Below are 22,642 nucleotides of genomic sequence, written 5' to 3' on the forward strand. Positions count from 1 at the left end.
ATTGTTGTACGTATGATAAGAAAGAAAGTAATTAAAATTATTATAATTGCTTATTCACACTTGACTCTTAACCTATTTTATTCAAATTTTAAGATACTTCTTACTCTTTCTATTTTTACTTTTATTTCCTTTTACAATAATAGTAGTAGTAGTAGTAGTAGAAGTAGTATTAGGGTGAACTAAAAGTTCGTGCGTTTATTGTGTTGAAAAATTTTACTTTATAAACGTAATATTAATTTAAAAACTCACGAACTTTTGTTTCATTCTAATAATATTATGATTGTATCGTAACGAACAAAAAAATGTTGATTGAAAATTAATTAGCTTATTCAATATAAATAATTCGTTCATTTTATTCAACATTGTGATGATATTTTTAAATTTTCTTTGAAAATAATCATATAATATTATATTTCCTCTTCTCATTTCATCTTTTAATCGTAATTATGGTTGTAAGGGAAAATAAAAATATAAATATAAAATATTTATATATATATATGGATTAGAATTAGTTGCTTATCCACTCGACTTATTCATCACCACCACAAACCCCGTTGCCATTCTTTCTCGACACAGTCTCATCTTAATTAACGTCATTCCCTCCTTTATTCTTTTCATTCGGATTCTTGGCGACCCTTCTGTATGACCTGGAAGTTAAACAAGGAAGACCTAATGAGGTCAGAACAAAGGGAGAGTTAGAGTACTCTTAGGCGAGTACTTCACTCGCGTGGTTACTTCGTTGCTGATAATTAAGTCGGTCGTTCAAAGGACTTTTGCGGTTATTGTTAACACCTCACCCCACTCCCACCCCCCTTCACCACCCCCGTCATTCATATTTCTTTCTTCAATTTTTCCCCACCCATTTCTTTCTTTCTTTATTCTTTCAATCCTTTCCTCGATCTTGAAACAACGCTAACAATAAATCATTTTACTTGTAATCAATTTGTTTGACGTTATATTAACACTTTTTTCTTTTTTTTTTTTTGATCAAATATATAAAACAATACCTCCCGGTTAACGTGTAATTTTTTTTTTTTCTTAATTTCAATCCACAATTTTTGTTCGTTCGTTCGTTCGTTTGTTTCTTTCCACGAAATTTTCGTTATCTAAAAAACAACGTTAATTATTTACTATCTTCTTTTTTGCTTCGTATTAACAAGCGAGAAAATGAGTAATATTTTATTAACATTATCTCGTGTGACACGTTTAGTACTGTGATGGTGATAATATTCGTGTTGGTAGTGGTGGTAGTGGTGGTAGTGGTGGTGGTAGTGGTGGTGATGCTTTGGGTTAACTCGTGCGAGCCAATTTCGAGCTAATTACGTTGAGATAATTACGTTGGAATGTTCCTGCGTAACCCTAAACACACGTGTATATCGTATCTATGTTGTGTGTACATGTATGTGTGTGTGTGTATGTGTGTGTGTGTGTGTTTATGTGCGTACGAATCTGTGTCGAGAGTAAAAGTATAATACGTGTAACAGAAAAAAATCCTTCTTCGATCGTGCATTTATATTTTTCGTTAAATATTATTTTCTTTTATCGATGATCAAAGTGTAATCATGAGATATAAAATGACAAAGAAATTTTTATTTATATATATATATATTATTTTATTAAATATTTGTTAATTATTTTATATATGGATAGGTTGAAAAGTATTGAGCCCAACATAAGAAACGGGTGAATGAGAGGGGGGATGGGGAGGGGGTGATCTTTGCACGAACGACTCCTATATAGGTTGCTAAAAAAAAAGTAATAATTAAACAAAATGAATTTCTTTTTTGTTACTTACTTTTTGTTTTGTTTTATTGACTAATCTTTCTGTTTCTGTTTTCCACTGGTTAGTTTCAATTGTTCCAAATCTTTTTTCATTTTATTCTTTCTTCTTTAGCAGGAGAAAATTTCGCTATTACACACACACACACACACACATACGGAATACACGGAAAGAGAGTTAGTCGATAAAAAGCATGGCCAGTGGATTCCGTTTCATTCTTTTATCTGTACTAGCGTTGAAGTGGAAAGCTCTGTTATTGGTAATACGGTATAATGTTCGTGGATTATATAGTTTTCCATGGGTAGTTGGAAATGGGCCATGATTTCTATTATATCAAAAAATGCGGCCGTGAAAATGTTCTCTATTTATTTATTATTTTAATATTAATTTTAAATATCGTTAATTATTATTAACAATTTGTTCGTGTCATATTTTGATTCTAAATTGAAGAATTAAGAAATTAATTCGTATAAAAAACAAAAGTATATTTTTATATAAAATTAATATTCATCGATTATTATTTTTGAATCAAATGATTTTTGTATCACGAATTCGCATGAAATCTGTAACAAAAATTCGTTTGCTTGATTTTATCGTAAAACAAAAAAAAAATAAAAGATAATACGACAGATTTAAAATATAAAATTATAAATTTTGTTATTTAATTTTTAAGAAAAAAAAAAATCATAATTCACTTTGGGGAAAATTACGAAAAAAAGGGTAAATAGTTGGATAGAAATAATCGAAGGTCGTTAGTATGCGTTTGAAATTTGGTACGGAAGCCTGTTGTCATTGCGTGACCGCACTCCGTTCAGTGCGTGACTTCGTCAAAGAGACAAAAGGGAAAATGAAAAAGAGAAAAAAGAAAAAAAAAGGAAAAGAGAGAAAAAGAGAAAGAAGAAAAAAAGAAAAAAGCTAATAGATAGGCATAGAACGAGAAAGCGTATACGGATCAATAGGACAGCCCAGCTGCAACTTTACCACGAAGAAACCACAGTGCAAGCTTCGTGTGTGTCTAATAACTATACCTACCCTAATTGGAGACACCCCAGTTAAAGGTATACTTCTTTTTTTCTTTTTCTTTTTATTTTTCTTCTTTTTTTCTTTTTATTTAACATTCCAGTGATATTATACTTGAAATATTATATATTTGTTAAAAAATTATTATTATTATTGTCTCTTTAGGGTGCAATTATTTTCACAAAAACGAGTTTGTTCTTCATACTGTACGAATAATGTTTAAACATTTATATTAGAACGATTATAAACGTTTTTAGATGATTTAATATTAATTAAAATACGATTGCAATAGTGTATATATTGTATTATTTATTTATATATTTTTTATTTCTCTTTTTTGTTTTCTAGGAATAATATTGATTTATGAATATTAATTGACTGTAAAAAGAATCTAAATGACGTTCGTTTTGCAATTGTATTCTGAAAATGGATCGTATCTTTCTTAAATATTCCACATGCAGATCTTAATCTATGAAAATGAAGATAACATTTAAAAAATCATAATTAATACAATATATTTTAATTGAACATAATTATATATATACGAACGATATCTCTTTATGTATGTTATTAAAAATTCAATATTTTACTTAACAAAATGATTTTGTATTATTAACAAATGATAACTAATTTGAAATACCTGACTAACCTGAGTATGGTTAGGAAGAAAATATGTTAACGTAAAAATAAAAAAGAATAAAAAACCACATCGAATAGATAGAATATTTCATAAATAATGAACAAGAAAAAGAAAAATAAGATAAACGTTAGAGGTAGAGTTAATAAAGACCGATAATAATCTTGAATGCATAGGATGCAAATATTGATACACCGAAATTCATGAAATAATAATAAAAAGAAAAGAAAAAATAAGATAAACGTTTAAACGTTAGGCAGAGTATAAATAATGAAAAAGAAAAATAAAGAAAGAATAGACTTAATAAAGATCAATAATAATCGTGAGTGCATAGGATGCAAATGTTGATACACCGAAATTCGTAAAATAATAATAAAAAGAAAAGAACAAAAGAAAATAAGATAAACGTTAGGTAGAGTTAATAAAGATCAATAATAATTATAAATGTATAGGATGCAAATGTTGATACATCGAAATTCGTAAAATAATAATAAAAAGAAAAGAAAAAAAAATAAGATAAACGTTAGAGGTAGAGTTAATATAAAGACCGATAATAATCGTGAATGTATCGGATGCAAAATGTTGATCCTACTAGAGAAGACTATGACGTTCTCCATCTTTCATCCAGGTGGCCAATGGCACTCTTGGCACGCTCAGTTGCTCGTTGCGATTACGTTTTAACACACAACCAGTGTGTTTTCCATCTTCGAAGATTGCGCAACAAAAACTACCACCCACCACCACCACCACCATCTTCACCACCTTCCTTCTCTTCTTCTTCTTATTCTTATTCTGTTTCACTTTAGCCACCACCAAACACTTTGGATCGAGAATCCGAAGGTTGTTTTCTGCGAGCCACATTTTCGTACCGAGACATACTTTCCTTTTGTCGATCTCTTCTGGAACACGTCCAAGGTACCTTGACTCGTAAACCGCGTACCCAATTAGCTATCTTCGATGAAGAAAAAAAAAGAAAGAATGAGAGGGAGAGAGAGGGGATGACTTGTTCAATTCCGTGACGTTTAAGTTTCACCCATCTTTTCTCCGACAACCAACATCTCCCCCCCCTCTTTTTTCCTTCTAACTCTTGCAGTATACTCTAACACCGATCATGCTCGACGAGCCTTTGGTTCGACCTTGAAAAATAAAAAAAGAAGATCTTACGATACTTAAAAAAGTTTGTGTTTCAATAATCGGTAGAAAAAAAGACTATGTTTGATCCTTGCGATGTATTAATTTAAGAAACAAATTTTAATTCTTAAAAAAGAAAGGACGATATATTTCAAGAAGAATGTAAATTTCAAGATTTAACATATCATGATTGGTCGAATGATCACGTTATTTAATTTGTAAATAACATTCTGCTGAAAAGGAATAAGATAAGGTATATTGTTCACTATCCAATTGGTCACAATTTCATTCTATATGAAAGTATATATATATTTTTTTTAAAATAATCATTTGTGACCACGTTCACGGTAGGAATAAGTGTACACGAAATGTCGGTGTAGGTTTAGTGTTAACACCCTTTGGGTATTTGCTTATTTTACCTCGTTCTTTGAATATTATATATATATATATATATCTCAAACGTAATCTTTTCCCCTTTTTAATTAAAGATAGGGTATCTTCAAACGTGAAAAGATTAAATATTAAATCATTAAGCCTTGGGGAGGGTTGGTAGTAGATTAAGATTATGAAAAGCAGTTTGTTTAAAGTAACCGTTGTTTTGGATATTAAATAACGAATCGTTTTATCTTATTTTTGTTTCTTTTTTATTTTTTTTTTTATTTAAAAGCAAAAACGACATTGTTTCGTTGACTTTACTGCTCCGACATTTTGTCGTTCCGCGTTTAAACCGCTACTGCAAAATATAATAAAAAAAGAAATATCTTTTTGGCAACTCGCCAGATTCTTTATTAGCGTATTTCAACGTTTTGACCGATCGAAGTCGGTTTCCCCTTTGGTTATATTATCATTCTGCGACTTTTAACACAATTTTATAATAAACTGTAAAAGTATCTAAATGGTCGACATTCTCTCTCAATGTTTACAAAATTAAATAATATATATATTTCTTTTTTATCCAATTTAATTTTATTTATAGGAACGAATAAACGATTTCTGATGGGTCAGCTCTGGTTGATTATTTTTTAACATTTAACGTATTTTGTTTATTTTAACATATTATTATTACAATTATATTTTATTACATATTATTATTATACATTTATATTACATTTATATCGTTCGAGGGATGGCAGAAAATAATAATTCACTTTTTAAATACATTATATAAAAATATTAACTTTACGATAAATGATAAATGATCGTTGCAAGCTTAACGAAAATATACAAAAATAATTTGCAAAAAGAAAAAAAAAATATTTTATTTTTATTTTTAATTAGAAACGTGATTCATTAATTTTTCTATTGTCGATCATCCTGTTAAAATGATGATATCGAATCGAACATTTTTAACGGGCTCGTTAAACGTAATCGTTTGTTATTTATCTTTACCGCATGTTTACGATATATTCCCCCTACTTCCTTCCCCTCCCCTTCCCACACCTCCCCCCACCCATTTCCTCGTTTAATGCTCTTTTTATTATTATTCTTTCTTTCTATCTTCGATAACGACGATAAGAATGAAGGAAAATTTTTGACGCGACGGGGGTTAACTTCCACGCGGATATAAATTTGTTTGTCGTCGGCCTTGACACGCATTTCGATAATAGTTGTCGCGCGTAGAAAAATAAAAAGAAGAAGAAGAAGAAGAAAAAAAAAATAAATAGCTAAGAGAATAGAACGGCGAATGGGGGAAGGTGGTGGTGGGGAGGTGGTGGTGGTGGTGGAGGAATCGAGGGAACGTTAGGAATAAGAAAAACGAACGACACGATTCGACATACGTTGAATTCTCTCATGAGGATTCTCAATCATCGTTAACGTTGGAATTTTATATTTTAATATTTTATTATTATTATTATTATTATTATTATTATTATTATTATTATTATTATTATTATTATTATATTGTTGTTTTACATTAAATACGTCAGGGTTGTAATTTAAAACAAAATAATATCGATTACACGAAAATATAATATTATTAAATTATATTTGTGGATGTAACTCGGTTAATATAAAATGTATGAATATACAATTGTGAGATAAATAAAAATAAAAAAAAATAAATCATTCTTTCGTTATTTATTAAAAAAAAAACATTTTTCACAATGTTATTAGAAATAATGGGAAATTGATTGATTTGTGACAACAATAAATACTTGGCTTGGGTGGGTAAATTAGTATTATTTAATTAAAATTTATTATTATCGTTATTGTTTAGGAACCAAATTCCTATGCAGCGAGGTGATAGCGTTAATAAGGAGCGAGGTGGACGATATTTGTCTACAAATCATAAACTTCGAGGATCTGAGCACTCAGCCACCTCCTCAAGCTACGATTCCACCACCGAGTCAGGCAAACAACAGGCTTGTAACGCGTTGTAAGTAAAATTTTATATCATTTCATTACAATTATTTTATTATAATTTAACTGTTTGTATATATGAGCCGTTTATTTTGAAAGTGGCCTAACTCCATTTTTCATTTTTTTCCGGTTACCCACGGTAACATGTACAGCTTTAAATTATCTATCAATAAAGCATTTAAGATTTTTTATATTCCGAGTAAATACGGTAATTCTGGACACATAAGTTTTCAGAGTTAGTTGAATTACTGAACCGTTTATTTTGAAAGTGACCTAACTCCATTTATACTTACGAAGAAAAAGAAAGAAAGAATATATTTGAGAAGTTTTGGAATTTGGGAGATTTTAATAAACAAAATATATTGCTTTACGAAGCTATCGAGCACAAAATTGTGAAACGAAGACGTCAAAATAACGGAAAAGGCTCGCCAAGAAATTGGAGTTTTAGATATTTGTTAAATACTAAAAACGGAAAAGTTACCGTTTGTAAAAAGTTCTTTTTCGATACATTTAAATATGTTGGATGCGTTTTGTCTAAAATGAACCGTATAAAATTTTCTATAAGACATCAATGAATGATAACAAAAATTTTAAAGTCCTGAATTTAATACCACGTCGGGGTAGACAAGAAAGTTCGAAAATATTGTATTGACTGTATAAAACTATAAGACAAATTACAACCGCAAAATTCAAGGACATAATTGACTTATTACAATATATACCACCGGAACATCATGATTTCTTTAAATCCCTTTCACATACACAAAATGTAGATGAGTAGAAAATTGTTTTGTAATTTATGTTTATAAAAAATATTTTGAATCGCATAATTTATGTTTTTAAAGTGTTATAAAGATATGTAAAATAAAATAAGTATTGTTTTTTCGCAATTTGAAGCATCTTAAATTATGTTGAATGGACTTCGGTTCCTTCAAATTTTATAACGAATCTGGTTGTTAATTTTGAAAGTGGCCTAACTCTATTCTTGGTAAGAAAACGCATATTATTCACTTAATAATTGCCATTATTTTAATAGGAACTGTAAATTTAACACCTTTAGATACACTTAAGCAACATAACTCATTGTTATTCTTTACGTATATTTTTAATTGCATTGAAACGCAAACCTTTAAATATCTCAATTTAAGGTTATATGGAGTTAGGCCACTTTCAAAATAAACGGCTCATATATATATATATATTCACTAACTATACTTTATATACGAATTTAATTAATAAAAACGAAGAATAATAAAATACGTACGATTTATTATAGATTATAATAATTGTCTATATAAGTTGGAAATTAATTGTAAGGAAAAAAATCATGGATGCGAATTAAACAAATTTAATTAAAAATATCGCATAGCAATTGAAAATTGAATTAAAATTAAACAAAATGTATAATATGTATTTTATAACATTATTTTTGATTTATCAGATTTGAAAGTAACAATATGTATGAAATAATGTTTACAAATGTTATCAGAATTAAATGTCACGATTTTGAATAAACTTAGAAACGAGATTAGGTTGATTGTGTTATTGAAGACGTTTTAGAAGTTATCTTCTGGTTTCTCTAAAAGGTCCTAAAAACTTCTTTTTAATAGTAATCGCGTGGCATAACAGTCTACTGTCGTCCTCGTAACTGATCGTTATTATTATGATCAAGAAATCGGGGTCAGGATTTAGCCGCATAATGAGTCTAACTGCGATCCTGCAAAAGTTACTATGCGAACGTTTACAATTCGCATGTTCTTTCGAACGAACTAACATAAGTCGATAGGCTAATAGAAATACACGCACGCACGTACGCATACACGTACACGTACACGCATGCACACACTTTGCTAGTACATACAAATATTTGACATATGTTAATTTTATTATTTAAAGTAATTACACATACGTGTTTTTTTGTTATTATAATTTAAAATCCAATCAACGATTGAATTTCTAGTTAATTGTTATTGCAACAATTAGGCATCGGTCATTGGCTATTAATTTTGACATTATTCCTTTTTGATTGAATGATTCGAACGAGATGTGTGTGTTTGTATGTGTGTGTGCATCATTTCAATCGAAATATCGGAAATTAATTTTGATCCTGACCGTCAATAAACGTATTCTCTTTCAAATAGGATATAACACATAATTTTGTTCTACCCTTTTGTTAGTATCGCATTTATCGTCATCTTAATGTTAACAAAATATCGAACCTGTTCAAAAGAACAATGTCAAATAATACTGAAGATTTAAAATAATATTAGATATGACTAAATTACTTTTCGAACAATTAACGATACATAAAAATGCATATTATTAATATTTACCATACACATAGAACATAATAAAACATATTGAAAAATTATAGATGATTCTAAATGGATCCAAAAGTATCTCTGTTCAAAAAACAATGTCAAACAATTCTAAAGATTTAAATTGATACGAGATATCACTTAAATCAACCGACTAAATTACATTTCTAACTATTCATGGTACATCAAAAAATGCATTCTTATTAATATTTAACATACACATAGGATCACGATATAAAAACATGTTCAGATATTACAGATAGATAGATATGCATTTCTAAAGATAAATAGATACATGGATTTGTGTATATAGTATCGAATGTTAGGAAAGGGACACGTCGTCAGCTTTTATATCTTGAGAGTTGGTTTTGCTAAAACTATTTTTAGGTAGTATGTCGGGTTTGTGAATGTGTGTGGCACGCCTAACGGTTAACCCTGACCCGATAATAAATGTTATGCCCTCGGATAGGAAACTATAGTCAATCTAACGTCGTCGTGTTGCCTCGACAAACTTCCCTCACCCTCTCCCAACCCTCCTTACACCCCACCTTCGTGTTCTTTTTCTTCTTCTTTTAACTTACCTCCTATTTACCCTACCCCCCTCCCCTATAACACATCGAGTGTTTAGACAACGCGATTAATCGATCGATCCTAATGTCTACTTTTTCCCCTCCCCCCTTCCCCCACCCCACCAATACCACCATCCCCATTCCATTTTTTCACACCCTATCCTAATCGATATCTTTTTTTTACTCGATCTTACGCGAATTCATTTCATTGTTTGCATTTTATTTTATTTTATGCGTTACAATGGAATGAATGTTTATGTATTATATTAATGGTTGCAACATATCTGACGATAGAATGAGAGAACAAAAAAATTGTTAAATGTAAACTCGTATATGTGAGAGTATATAACATAGAAAAATAAAAATCATAAAAAAAAAGATAGGAAGGAAGGAAAGGATTGGATTCTTCAAGCGTAGAAAATTCATAACGCGAGAATTAATATTTCCCGTTATGGCGCGATGTAATAAACGTGTCTTATGTTACAGACAGTTAATTTTTCATCTTAATCGAAAAAGCTTAAAATAATGTTGAATATATATATATATGTGTGTGTATATAAAAAGTAGACTCTAAGAAGGGTTAAAGAAAAAAAAGGGTTAAAGAAAGATTTATCAATATAAGTTTTATAAAAAGAGGAAGAATGAAAATGTGTATTACCCTTGTTCATCGTTGTATTTGTTTGCAGTATAGTTCGTTGTAAAAGGAAAAAAGAAAAAAAAATAGAAAAGAAAAATAAAAGAAAAATATGATATAGGTAGAATATATAAGATAAATCGTAGGTTTAAAAAACGTGCTTTAGAAATACCGACACGGTTATATAGTCGACAGTCACGATTCATTAAATTATGCAAAGAGATCATAGTACGCCAGAATCGAAAGTTTTCGAGTTACGATAATATAAAATACATGGGTGTGTGTGTGTGTGCGGGCACACGTTTCAATATGTACTCTAATTATATAATTGATTCTATCGTAACAATAACAGCAGTGCAGTTTCTACAACTAGTAGCATAATAGTAGAAACATAGTTGTATAGTAATCATAGTTCGTCCTTCCACTCGAAACTACGAGGATTGCATAGTGATCGATCCTTTTTAGTCCGAGGCGTCGCATCGAGGCGTCCGATATAAACCTCGATCGATATTACATAGTATTATTTCGCTAGTTTTGCAGCACACGTTGCAGCATGCTGTATTCTATACATAACATTTAACATACATATATACATTTATATATATATATATATATATATATATATATATATATATTATATATATATTAGTTAAAACGTTTGAGTTTGACTACAAAGTTTCTTGGCAATGTTAAAACATTCAAGATGCTATTTCGACAATCAATTATTTTTTCATTTTCTTCTTTTCAAAATGATTTTTTTTTTTTACAATAACATTTATTTACGATTATATATATGACACGTAATCGTAAATATCCTATGGATGTTTGGGAAAAAGTAATAGTGTAATATCTATTTTTTATTTTTCTTTCTTTTTTTCCCCTTTTTGATAAGCTAACTTTAAATCGATTAAAATAAAATTTGACAAATAAATTTCTTCCCGACGATAATTTAAACTTTGTTTCACGAGTGATTATGTTGGTAAAAAAGAAACAAAAAAAAAAGAAAAGTAATAAAAAAAGATGAAAACAACAAATAACGTCGCACGGATATTTCGAGTAAGGAAAAACTAGTCGCGGATGTGTTGCAATAAAAAAAAAGAAAAAAAAGAAAGGAAAAAGTTAGTTTAGAAAATATGATGGTCACGAGATATAACATTTGTTATATATATTTTCTTTTCAATATATATTTTTGATTCATTGATCGCAATTATTGGAGACGACGTGGCCATATTTTTATCGGACAAGATAAAACCCTTTGGCGTTATCCCTTTAGCAAGGATATATCCCGTTGGGAACTATTTAGAAAGTAGCCAATCAATCCCCACCTCCACCTGCCCCCTTCCTTCCTTCCCCCCTGCCCCCATCAACACAAAGTTTCTCGATCGTTTAAACAACGCGATATCTTCGATAAATATTGGATAATAAAAAGTAACATCGAAGCTACTCTTATAAATGACGTTTTAATAAACGATCGATGTTTCTAATAACGTGTCGCGTGTATGCTTACTATACTATACTTGAGATAATTACTAATTATTATTAGCGAATTTCTATCCTTTTCATTTCTTTCATTAGATGTTATATAACGACATTATAAAAGGTATATTACGAATTATTACACAGTTTTATTATTATTATTATTATTATTTTCGTTTTGTTTTAATTGTTTAATCAATCATTTATTAATACAGTTTAACATGGAAATCAAATACCGATATACAGGGTGTCCCACGTAATTCTAGTCACGATTTTTCAAGTACTTGCGATAACCTGATAAAAAAATACTATTACGTATTACTACGTATTTATGTTCGTTATAAAATTTCAAAGATACACTCTCTACATAATTATACACTTTTTTTTAAATAACAATTTTCTTTTGGATATTACAAATATATGTACGTTTATTTACAGTAACGCGAATTTAAATAAACCAATAATTAATAATTCGTGACGCATCAAAATAAATTAAATACAAAAATCGCGTTATAATATTTATTTTATAGATTTTGTTTGTGATCGAAGGAACGACAATAAAAAAAGAAATAAATTCGTTTTTATAGTGAATCATCAACTTAAGGGGTTATACGCAGTTGCGAGGCTCGAAAAAGACGTATTTTCATGAATTTTTTCTAGAAACAGTTTTTATTTCTCAAAAAAAATTGTTGGTAATTCAAATAGAGTGAACTTTTGAGAATACAATAGCGCGTCGATTCTGTAAAAATATTAATCTGCACTGCTCCTGTAGATGATTTCCAGAACGTCCTCTAAAAAAAGACGTTTGGCGGTGATCTCTATTTTGGCGGTTTGGATTATCCGAAATTAAAAAATATGGTGGATTCTTTTAAAGGATAGATTAATGCAGGTATTAACGAGAGGAATTTTAAAAATTTTGATTTTTGACAAAATGGCGTCTATTTGAAAAAAAGTTGTTGTTTTTGACTAAAATTTTCGCTCTAAATTGTAAAAAAAAAATAGTAATAATTTTTTTAAATCTTATTCCTCTCGTCAATACCCGAGGAATATATCTAAAAATATTGTGTAAAAATATAAGACAAATCGGTTGAGTTATTTCTGAGAAATCGAGATCACCGACTTTGAAAATACCGTTTTGAGAAAAACGCGTTTAAAGTTTCAAAGAGACGTTTACACATAGTTAAAAATTTTTGTTTGCAGCTTACATGAAGTGAAGAATATTTGTCGGATCGATTTGAAATTTTCAGAGAATATACTTAAATATATAATATAATATATATATATATATATAATATAATTATATATATAATATGTACATTCCGAAAATGGAAAAAAAAAAAAATCGATTTTTTGAAAATCCTAACTGCGTATAACCCCTTAAAAAAAAAAAAGAAAGAAACGACATCGTTATATTAGACAATTTTATCTACGCGAATTTAATTTGTATAAATTTAATCTTTCGTATTATATATATAATACATTTACTCGAAGTATTATTTTTAAATCAAAAGGAATGAAGAGTTCACTGACTTATGTTTGGCGTGATATCAAACGTAAATTTGATTTTACTCTTTGCCAAACGTTTAAGTTCGTTCATTCGTAAGCAGATCTGACATATTCAGAATTTCGGGCCACGACGACGACATCGTTACAATTTTCTCGCCTACGTAATAGAAACCCCCCTTTTCCTCTCCCCCCTCCTATTTTCTCCCCCTTTCCTTCATATTCGATAAACAAATAGGAGAATAATGGCAACCAATGAACGTTTAAACATATTTTTAAACGAAACGTTTAATCGAACGGAATGTATAGACGTATATTGCAATAATTAAGAAAAAAAACAAATAAAAAAACAACAAAAGAAAAAAGGAAATTTTAAATCAAAAGCAATACCAGAAATAACCAATCTAACTCTACTCGATCTTATTTGTGTTACGTACAGCGTTAATCCACGTTAATTAAATATCATTTTTTAATAACTAAACGTTACAAAAGCTATTGGCTACTACTATATACGTATATAATTATTTAATGTTAAGGTTGTAAAATGTTTTAATATAATGGTTGAAAAGTTTCGAGCCTTACACCGAAACAACCTTTTCACGGTTAGACTAACTTTTATTTATAACAAAAAAAAAATAAAATAAAATACGTAATAAAAGTTTTTCTACGTGTTAAAGCTAAAAAACTTTTCGAATCCCGTTGACAATATTAGAGAAAAAAAAAGAGGGTAAGAAAGTTTAAATGTTATTTTAGAAATAATTTGCATAAAATAATTCTCTACAAATTCGCGAGAAACCTTTTTTTTTCTTTTTTCAATTATTTTTAGAATTGGACAAAATTTCAAGATAATTATTTCGTATGTTATAAAGGAAAGAAAGAAAACATGAAAAGACATGTTTGATAGGCTTGTTATCAAAGTGATTTGATGAACGTGGATTGGGCTGTATTTGAAATTCGTTTTTACTAACAGTGACTAATTAAATTCAATGACGTTGACTCGAGCAGTCGACAGGGCAAGGGCATCCTTTCGAGCTGGGCTCTCGAGAACCGGTGTCGTTGGTCCACCGAGGGTCAGAAATCGGCCAAGAACAACGAGCAACTTGCCTCATCGACTCGCGGATGGGACAATACTCGACGAGGACGCCTCTGAGAACTGGTAAGTCATTCAAATCAATATTTTATTTATTAAAAACTTGATTTATTTTTAGCCCTTCACGTGGGTAGGTTCAAAACTTTTCAATACTCTGTTTCTATGTGGTAGGGTCAGAATTTGTTAACTTTGTTTCTATGTAGCAGGGTCAGAATTTTCCAAACTTTGTTTCTATGTGGTAGGGTCAGAATTTTTCAACTTTGTTTCTATGTGGTAGGGTCAGAATTTTTCAAACTCTGTTTCTATGTGGTAGGGTCAGAATTTTTCAAACTCTGTTTCTATGTGGTAGGGTCAAAACTTTTCAATCCTCCAAATGGTTGACTACTAAATTTATCAACTTCTAATATGCTATTGTCAGATATCCATTTTAATCGTTAAACGTGTTTAGATTTTTACCCGCAGGGAAAAGATTTTGTATTCTTCTTACCTCGATTATATTTCTCATCATTTTATTTATCAATAATTTCCTTTATTTACAACTCTCTGTCTGAATGTGTTAGGGTCAGAACTTTTCAACCCTCCAAGTGGTTGACTTTAAATTTGTCAAAATCTAATATATGTAATTGTTAGATATTTATTTGAATCGTTATACGTGTTTAGATTTTAACAAAATTGTACAATTTTCATCTTACCTCGATTATATATTTCCAATTTATTGAATCCTTAGAGAATCGTAAAATATTTTAATATTCCTTGTTTTTCTCTCTCAAAAAGTCGATCGAATAATATAATTTTAATAACTAATTCGCTTATTGTGTCGTAGATTTATTTTCATGTTTCCCAGGTGTATACGCAGAACGTGTTAGTCTATAAAATATTGTAGAAAAAAAAAGAAAGAAAAGAAATATAAAAAAAAGAGAAAGAAAGAAATGTAGGAACATAAAACAAAAAGTAATCCAATTTTCTTAGACGGTGCTCTCGAAAACTTTTCTATCTTTCGTCTAATTTTTCTAACCTAACACTTCCCCCACCCACCCCCCACCCCTTCCCAATTCCCTATAGTAGAATAAAATTGTGGAATAAAATCGTCTCGAGAAATATTTCGCATTTTGAATGAAATCAATTCTATCGGAAGTAATAATTATCGTTTGTAATAATAATAATAAAAAAGAAGTCACCGCAAAATTAACAGACAAAAATTGATAGTAATCACTCAAAGGATTTTTCTCCGTTGGTCTGTATAATAAAAGAAAAAAAGAAAAAAATCGGATGCAGAAAAATTGATAAGTTGCTCGCGTCCAACGAAAATTGCGATTGGATTTCGTCTGACGAATTGCGAATTCCAGCTGAACCACTGAAAACTTAAACCGGTCGTTCTAATTTTTTCAAGAGAGCCCTAATTCCGTAAGAGAACGTGCCTCGGTACAATTTTAAAAAATAAAGATTTTCACGAGGAACTACTCTAACAATAGAAAAATACGTACTACGATACTTTAGAAAATATCAAAAATGAAAAAAGAAAAAAAAAGAAATAAACGTTTACACTGATTAATTTTTTGGTTCTTCTCAAAGGTTCTGTTCTTTTTCGAATTTTTTCTTTTTTTCTTCTTCTTGTCGTTAAAATTTCAATTTATATCGAGTCACGATCGAGATTCGATTTTTCTAATAAATACAAAAAAAATAAGTAAGACGAATTATATACAAGATGTTCGAACATTACCTTTACCTTAATAAAAATAAAAAATAAAAACATATAATATCTCCCATGTTACATTTCTAGATACAAATATATATTATTATAGGATTAAAAAGAAACAATCATGTCACCGTTGGTACTATCCAGGAAAAAAAATATAAATTTCTAATGTTATATTATTTCGTAGAAAAAAATAACGCGCGGCGAGAAATCAACAACATTTGAAACAATCTGTATTTTACAATCGTATAGAAAAAAATCTTTCTTTGGTCGAGATATTATTTCTTTTTTTTTGAGGATGGATCGAGGGGTGGTGATAGTCTTGCGTGACGTTCGACAAATTTTTATTCGTCAATTTGATAACTTCCTAAAGTGACTAAAAATATTCTCTTCCTTTTTCTCTATTTGTCTGTCTGTCCATCCGTCAGTTGTGTCAGTTTCTCGTTTACAGTTAGTCGAATCTTTGTGTGTTCAATCCTCCATTCCCCACCTCCTCAACGTGAATTCTTCTCATTCGACGAAACTAATTTCCGTAGGACCGAATGCGATTGATCGATCGGATATTCTTCGTTTGCAGCAATTCCCGGATCCGTCCATTGTCCCGCAACGATTCCAATCGGACGACCAATCTAAACCGCTGACCTCCCCAAACTTCAACTCTATCCGCTTTTTCTATATCTTCACTTTTATATTTCGGCGCGATTCTTAAACTTTCGTTGGCGATCGTTTGACCCTTTCCCTTTTCCTATTTCTTGTCACCTTTCTTTCTTCCTTTCTTTCTTTTTCTTTTACATTTATTTTCTTTCCCTAACAATCCTCCTTCTTATTTCTTTTACGTTGACAACAAGAAATTGCTTCGTGATTTTTACTCAAATTTTTATTATTCGATTTAATTTTATTTATTCTTTCCTATCTGTGTGTGTGTACACTAAAAATATATATATATAATATAATATAATATAATATAATAAATAATATATATAATATATGTATATATATTTGGTACTATACATATATATTATTTTATAATATAAATATATAATAAAATATATTAAATATGTGTTAAATATATATGTTTTTTTTTGGTATTTTTTAGTATATATATGGTACGATTAATATGTAAATTTCGTGCATTATTTGCACGAAATTATATATTGCTAAAAGTTAAATATTATTTGGATTCTAACAAAACTTAGAATAAAATAAACTCTAAAGCCATCCTGACGCAATTCTGGCGCACAATCCTGACAAAATAAAATGAAATAAAAAATTAAACTTAAGGTTGTTGAGTACATTGTTAACAACCTTTTTAAATTTTGTATGATTTGTTTCACTTACACAATTTATGTAATACTGGTAGTAATACATTTACCGTATCACACATATATATTTTATTTTTTATTAATTTGAAACAAGTATTGCGGTATTTCGTTTGATTTATTTAATAGTTGGTATAATTCTAGGGGAATTTATGCACGGGGTCAAATGTATATTTCTTTTTTATTTTATTTTATTTTATTTTTTTTTTTTTTTTTATATTTTCAAGGCCGTGCGTCAGTTACTTTTTTTCTTTACATCGGTTGGAGACACGTTCGTAAATTTTATTTATTATTCTTTGATTTATTATTCATATACTTTTGAATAATTGAAAATTATTGCGTAGAGGAAAGTTGAGTGAAATAAAAAAGAAAAAAAAAATACAGGGAATACGATGAACGATCAAGACCGACGATAAAAAAAAAGAAACAAAATAAGAGGAATATATCAAAGAACCTTCCCAACTTTCTTCTCCCATAACTTGCATACGTAAACATCCAAGATTACTATGCGGTATAATATAATAATGATAATAAAAAAAAAAAAGTATTCGCGCGATCGAACGATAAAAACTACGAAAATATATCAAATAAATATGCCAAAAGAAGTAATAAAAAAAGAAAAAAAAAAGGTGAAGAAAGAAATTTTGTTTGTTACACAACCGAGAAAAACAAAACATATTTGCGATGACATGTGTGTATGTGTGTGTATGTGTGTGGGAGAGGGTGTCCTTTCAATGCAAAAACAAAAAAACACGTGAGACGTATTATTTTTCTTAAAAAAAAAAAAATAAAAAAAAATAAAAGAAAAAACATTTAGGAGAATGACCCGAGTGAATATGTATCTTTCGTATTTTTTATTTGAGAACAAAAAAATCTTCTTTAATAAAATATAATTGTAATTATATTATGGGTTCTCGTTTATTTAATTTTTTCTCCAACTATTTCGTTAATTGTCGAACCCATATACGAATTACTATACTGGTTTGCGTCAGGGTTACGTCAGGGTTTCAAAGATTTCGTATGAACGACCGACTGACCCATATAAGAGTCGTATCATACACTAAAGCATACCGTAAAGGTTGCGTCAAGGTTTTTTTAACGAGAGGATATTTTTAATGACACTCCTTATTTTTTTTTTTCTCATACTTTCTATATTTTCGATCCAACGAGTTGGATTTTTGCGATTTGTTTATTGCAATTTTGAAATTCAATTATCAACTCTAATACTATTTCATTCGATGAACTCTTCAAATTCATTAAATACAAATTCATTATTCGAATCACCCTTTTGAATGCCGAGTTATTTGAGAATGAGAGAATTTTCCCCGTTAATATTTAACTATTTTAATTAAATAAAAGAAGAGAGAGAGAAAGGAAAGAGAAAAAAGAAAAAGAAAAAGAAAAAATATTTCGAGCCAAGGAAGGTTGAAACAAAAATTGTATAAACGTTCTTAATCAACAGCTGATTGATTTTGTTGTTAGACGCATATACGCGCCCATAGCATTACGAACAATTAAACGTAATAAAAATCAATAAATAAATACGATTTAGATAGTAGAATAAAATTTAAAATAAATTTTCTTTATATAAATATGATCAATCTATAACGAAACATCACGAAACACGTTCCCATAATTCAGAAACGAAATAGTCGTGTACAAATCTTTCACGATGAAATAAGAGGCTTGAGAATAAAAGGGGATGGGGTGAATGAATGGAGGCAGTTAGGGGAATAGAGAAAACATGGGACATAAACTATCGTCCTACTATCGTAGGGGAAGTGGAAAGCACGGAAAACGACAGAGAGTAATGCGATGTACTGTCTGCTGGTGTATGACCTTGAAGACAACGGGAGACACCACCAACTGTCGGAGACAGGACAGTTCCATTCTTTCTTTACCACCCTTTTACCAATCCCCTCCCCCTCTTTCGTTCTCACCCTCTTATCTTTCTGTCTGTCTTGGGTCGTTTGGTTTACTCTATTTCTCACTTTCAAGGTCAATTTAACTCTCTTCTTTAGGCTTTACACGCGAGTAGAAGAAAGGATCGAGTAGGAGGTTTTAGATATCACGAAACTTCACTGACATGAGCGAACAAGCGATTAGGCTAATCTCGATGCGATCTTTTCATGGGACAAAAGCTCTTTCCTCCCTATTATAATTTATAATCGGATTTTCTAATACTTTTTTCTTTTTTTTCATTCTTTTCAATTCTTTTTCTCCTTGAGAATTTCTCTCGCGACGGTCAAATCTATTTATTTATATTTTTTTTCTTTTTTGCTCGTAATTTCAAGGAAATTTTGTTAAACGTAATATATCGTATTGTTGCATCGGTTAACGGTAAACGTAATTTTTGTTTGTATAAAATCGAACTTTTTCTGGTATCATTCGTGTCATTTTATGATAATCAAATTTGAACTATCCTTTGAGCGGTGAATACTTTTAATTGAAGTTTTTTTGTATTTAGATATGGAATAGTTTACTATTAGTGCGTCATTTTTTTCGCTGATTGATTAATATCTAATATAATAAATAATATTTAATATATAATTAAAAAGTATTATTTGATTTTTATAAATATTATTTTCATGCGAGGACACTCGAAACACAATAATCAATACGGAAAACCAATATTACATTATTCTAGGTCAATAATTACATTAATTACGATCAAAGGGCTTATTTTTTCTTCTTCATTGGACAAAAGAATTCTGATACGATGTAATCTCGGTCTTATTATTATTATTATTATTATTAATATTAATTATTTTTTTTTATTTTTTCTTTTTCCTTTTATCTCTTTAAAATTTGTCTCGTCTAATGCATTTTCTTTTCTTTTCTTTTCTTTTCCCTTTTCTGCCAAGGACGCGTTTAATCTTTTGATTTTTTTTTTCTTTTTGCTTCGTCAAACATCGTTGATTGCACGTGTCACGAAATTTCACAGTGATTAGAAGGTCTAATCTTTTTATGGGGAAGGGGGAGGGAGGGGGAGGGTGGGGGACAAAAGTTCCGACACGATGTGTTACATTATAATTGGTTTTACGTGCACACGTTTTTCCTTCTTTTTTCTTTTTTCTTGTTGTTTTTAAACTCGCGATATTTTTTTTACGCTCGAATCCTTCACGCTTTTTATTTCTTTTCTCTCTCTCTCTCTCTCTCTCTCTTTCGCGTTTCACGCTGCTGATTATTTCAAGGACACGTGTTTTCTAATCTATATATAATTTTTTTTTTCTAACGTCATACGTTGGTCAAATGCTAGCGAATATATCATTTGTTTACCTATTTTTTTGCGAATGATTAAGCTTTCATATCACGAACCCTTAATCGCGAGTTACCCTAATCTTGGGCCCGATCATTCTTTTCGTTTTTTTTTTATCGAACAAATAATAACGTTATTTATTTCTCTATCTTTCTCTTTTTTTTTCTTTCTTTCTTTCTTCTTTTCTTCCATCGTAATTGCGAATTTCTTTCCGGTCGAATCCATTTGTTTCTTGTTTCTTTTTTTCTTTTTTTTCCCCTTTCCTTTTTTCCTCGTATCATATTTTCAGAATTAAAATTACAATTACGTGTATACGCTTGGGATCATTTTTTGTTTTTTCTTCTTCAACTTTATATACGGTTCACGCGTTTGAACGACGTTATTCGTTCGTTTCGTTTCTATTTCTATTTCTATTTTTGTCTCTTTTTATATAACTGACCAAAATTAGTATATTTAAATTTGTGTACAATATACAACGTTTGTACAACGCATACCAATATTTAAATAAATTTTTTGCCTTGTAGCGAACTTAATTTTTTTCCTTCTACTAAATTCGTCGATAATTTTATTCTCGACACGAGTTTCAATTTTTATTAATTTTATTTAATTCATTGTTGGATTTGAAACGATGCAATAATTGACACACCCACATACACACGCACATACGTATACACGTACACACAGACACAAATGATTTTTGTTGAAAGCAAGAAAATAGTGGTAGAAATGAGATTATTTTTGAAACAAAAAAAAATATGTGGATTTTCGAATGAAATACGAAGGTGGGTGATTTGAAATTTGTTTCGAAGTCAGAAAAGAAACGATGCGTCATCGCTGAGTAATCCGAAAACTCCATTAAAAAGCGTCGCGCAACTGTAAACGCGACAAGGAATGAAACTTTTCGCTTTCTGGGCCGCCGGTGTTTCAAGGCGAGCAGCATGATAACACGCAACGTTGCACGATGAAAACTTTCATAGCTGGTAACGACTACTACTACTACTACTACTACTACTACCTGTCAACTAAGTAGGAAAAAAGTATAATCCGAGGATTTTTAGATTTTACAGCTAAACGTTCAGATTTTATTTTCATTTTCTTTCATTCCGATATTTACAGAACGACTAATCCTTCTTTCTTTTTTTGTTTTTAGAATAATAATAATAATAATAAATGGTAGAGACAAGATTTAACAACGAACATTTCGTCTGAATAATTAATATATGTGTGTTTGACCTTTTGACGTATTAAATAATTAATATCTTTAATAACGAGAAATCAGTTAGGGTTAAAAATAAACTAACTATTATTAATACTTTTTTCTTAATCGTACAAACTTAGGAGAGAAATAAATAAATTGAAATAGAATGTTCGCGAAATATTACTCATAGGAGTGAGATAACACCAGTAAGATAAGAAATGCAATAAATAAAATATAAAGAAATAATAGAAACAGTTACAAGTAACAATAAACTATAGAAATTAGTAAAGAAAAGTCAGTAGGAGTATTTGTGAGAGCAAATAGAAAGATTTATCGTTAAGAATTTAAGAAATGATTAGGAAAATTAATAAATTATAATCATTAATTGGTTAGTTCAATTCAATTTTGTAAATTTTTTTAAGAAACCTGAAAAAATGTGTTGACCGAGTGTTGATGCAATGCTTACAATTGATTATTGTTAATAATTCTTCTAGAAATATATTAATCATTTATTAAATATAAATATAATTGAAATATAAATCAAATAAGAATGTGTAAATTAGTAACTAAGTATAAACTACTATATTAAAACTAGTATACTAATTTTTGTTAATAATTCAATTACAAACATATAAATCGTTTATTAAATTT

The 22,642-nt window shown here is 29.5% G+C and overlaps 1 protein-coding gene across 13 annotated transcripts in view; it reads left to right on the top strand.

The window, feature by feature from the left end:
* LOC122521415 (potassium voltage-gated channel subfamily H member 2) overlaps window positions 1-22,642 on the top strand; it is a 122,348-nt gene that overhangs the window by 32,120 nt on the left and 67,586 nt on the right. For all 13 annotated transcript variants that reach the window (XM_043642128.1, XM_043642129.1, XM_043642137.1 and 10 more), the window contains exons 3-4: window positions 6,787-6,945; window positions 14,435-14,585. In XM_043642128.1, coding sequence (XP_043498063.1) covers window positions 6,787-6,945; window positions 14,435-14,585 — 310 coding nt within the window. The remainder of the gene's footprint in view (window positions 1-6,786; window positions 6,946-14,434; window positions 14,586-22,642) is intronic.

The sequence above is a fragment of the Polistes fuscatus genome, unplaced genomic scaffold (genome assembly GCF_010416935.1).
Source record: "Polistes fuscatus isolate 324 unplaced genomic scaffold, CU_Pfus_HIC Scaffold4, whole genome shotgun sequence".
Taxonomy (NCBI): Eukaryota; Metazoa; Arthropoda; class Insecta; order Hymenoptera; family Vespidae; genus Polistes; species Polistes fuscatus.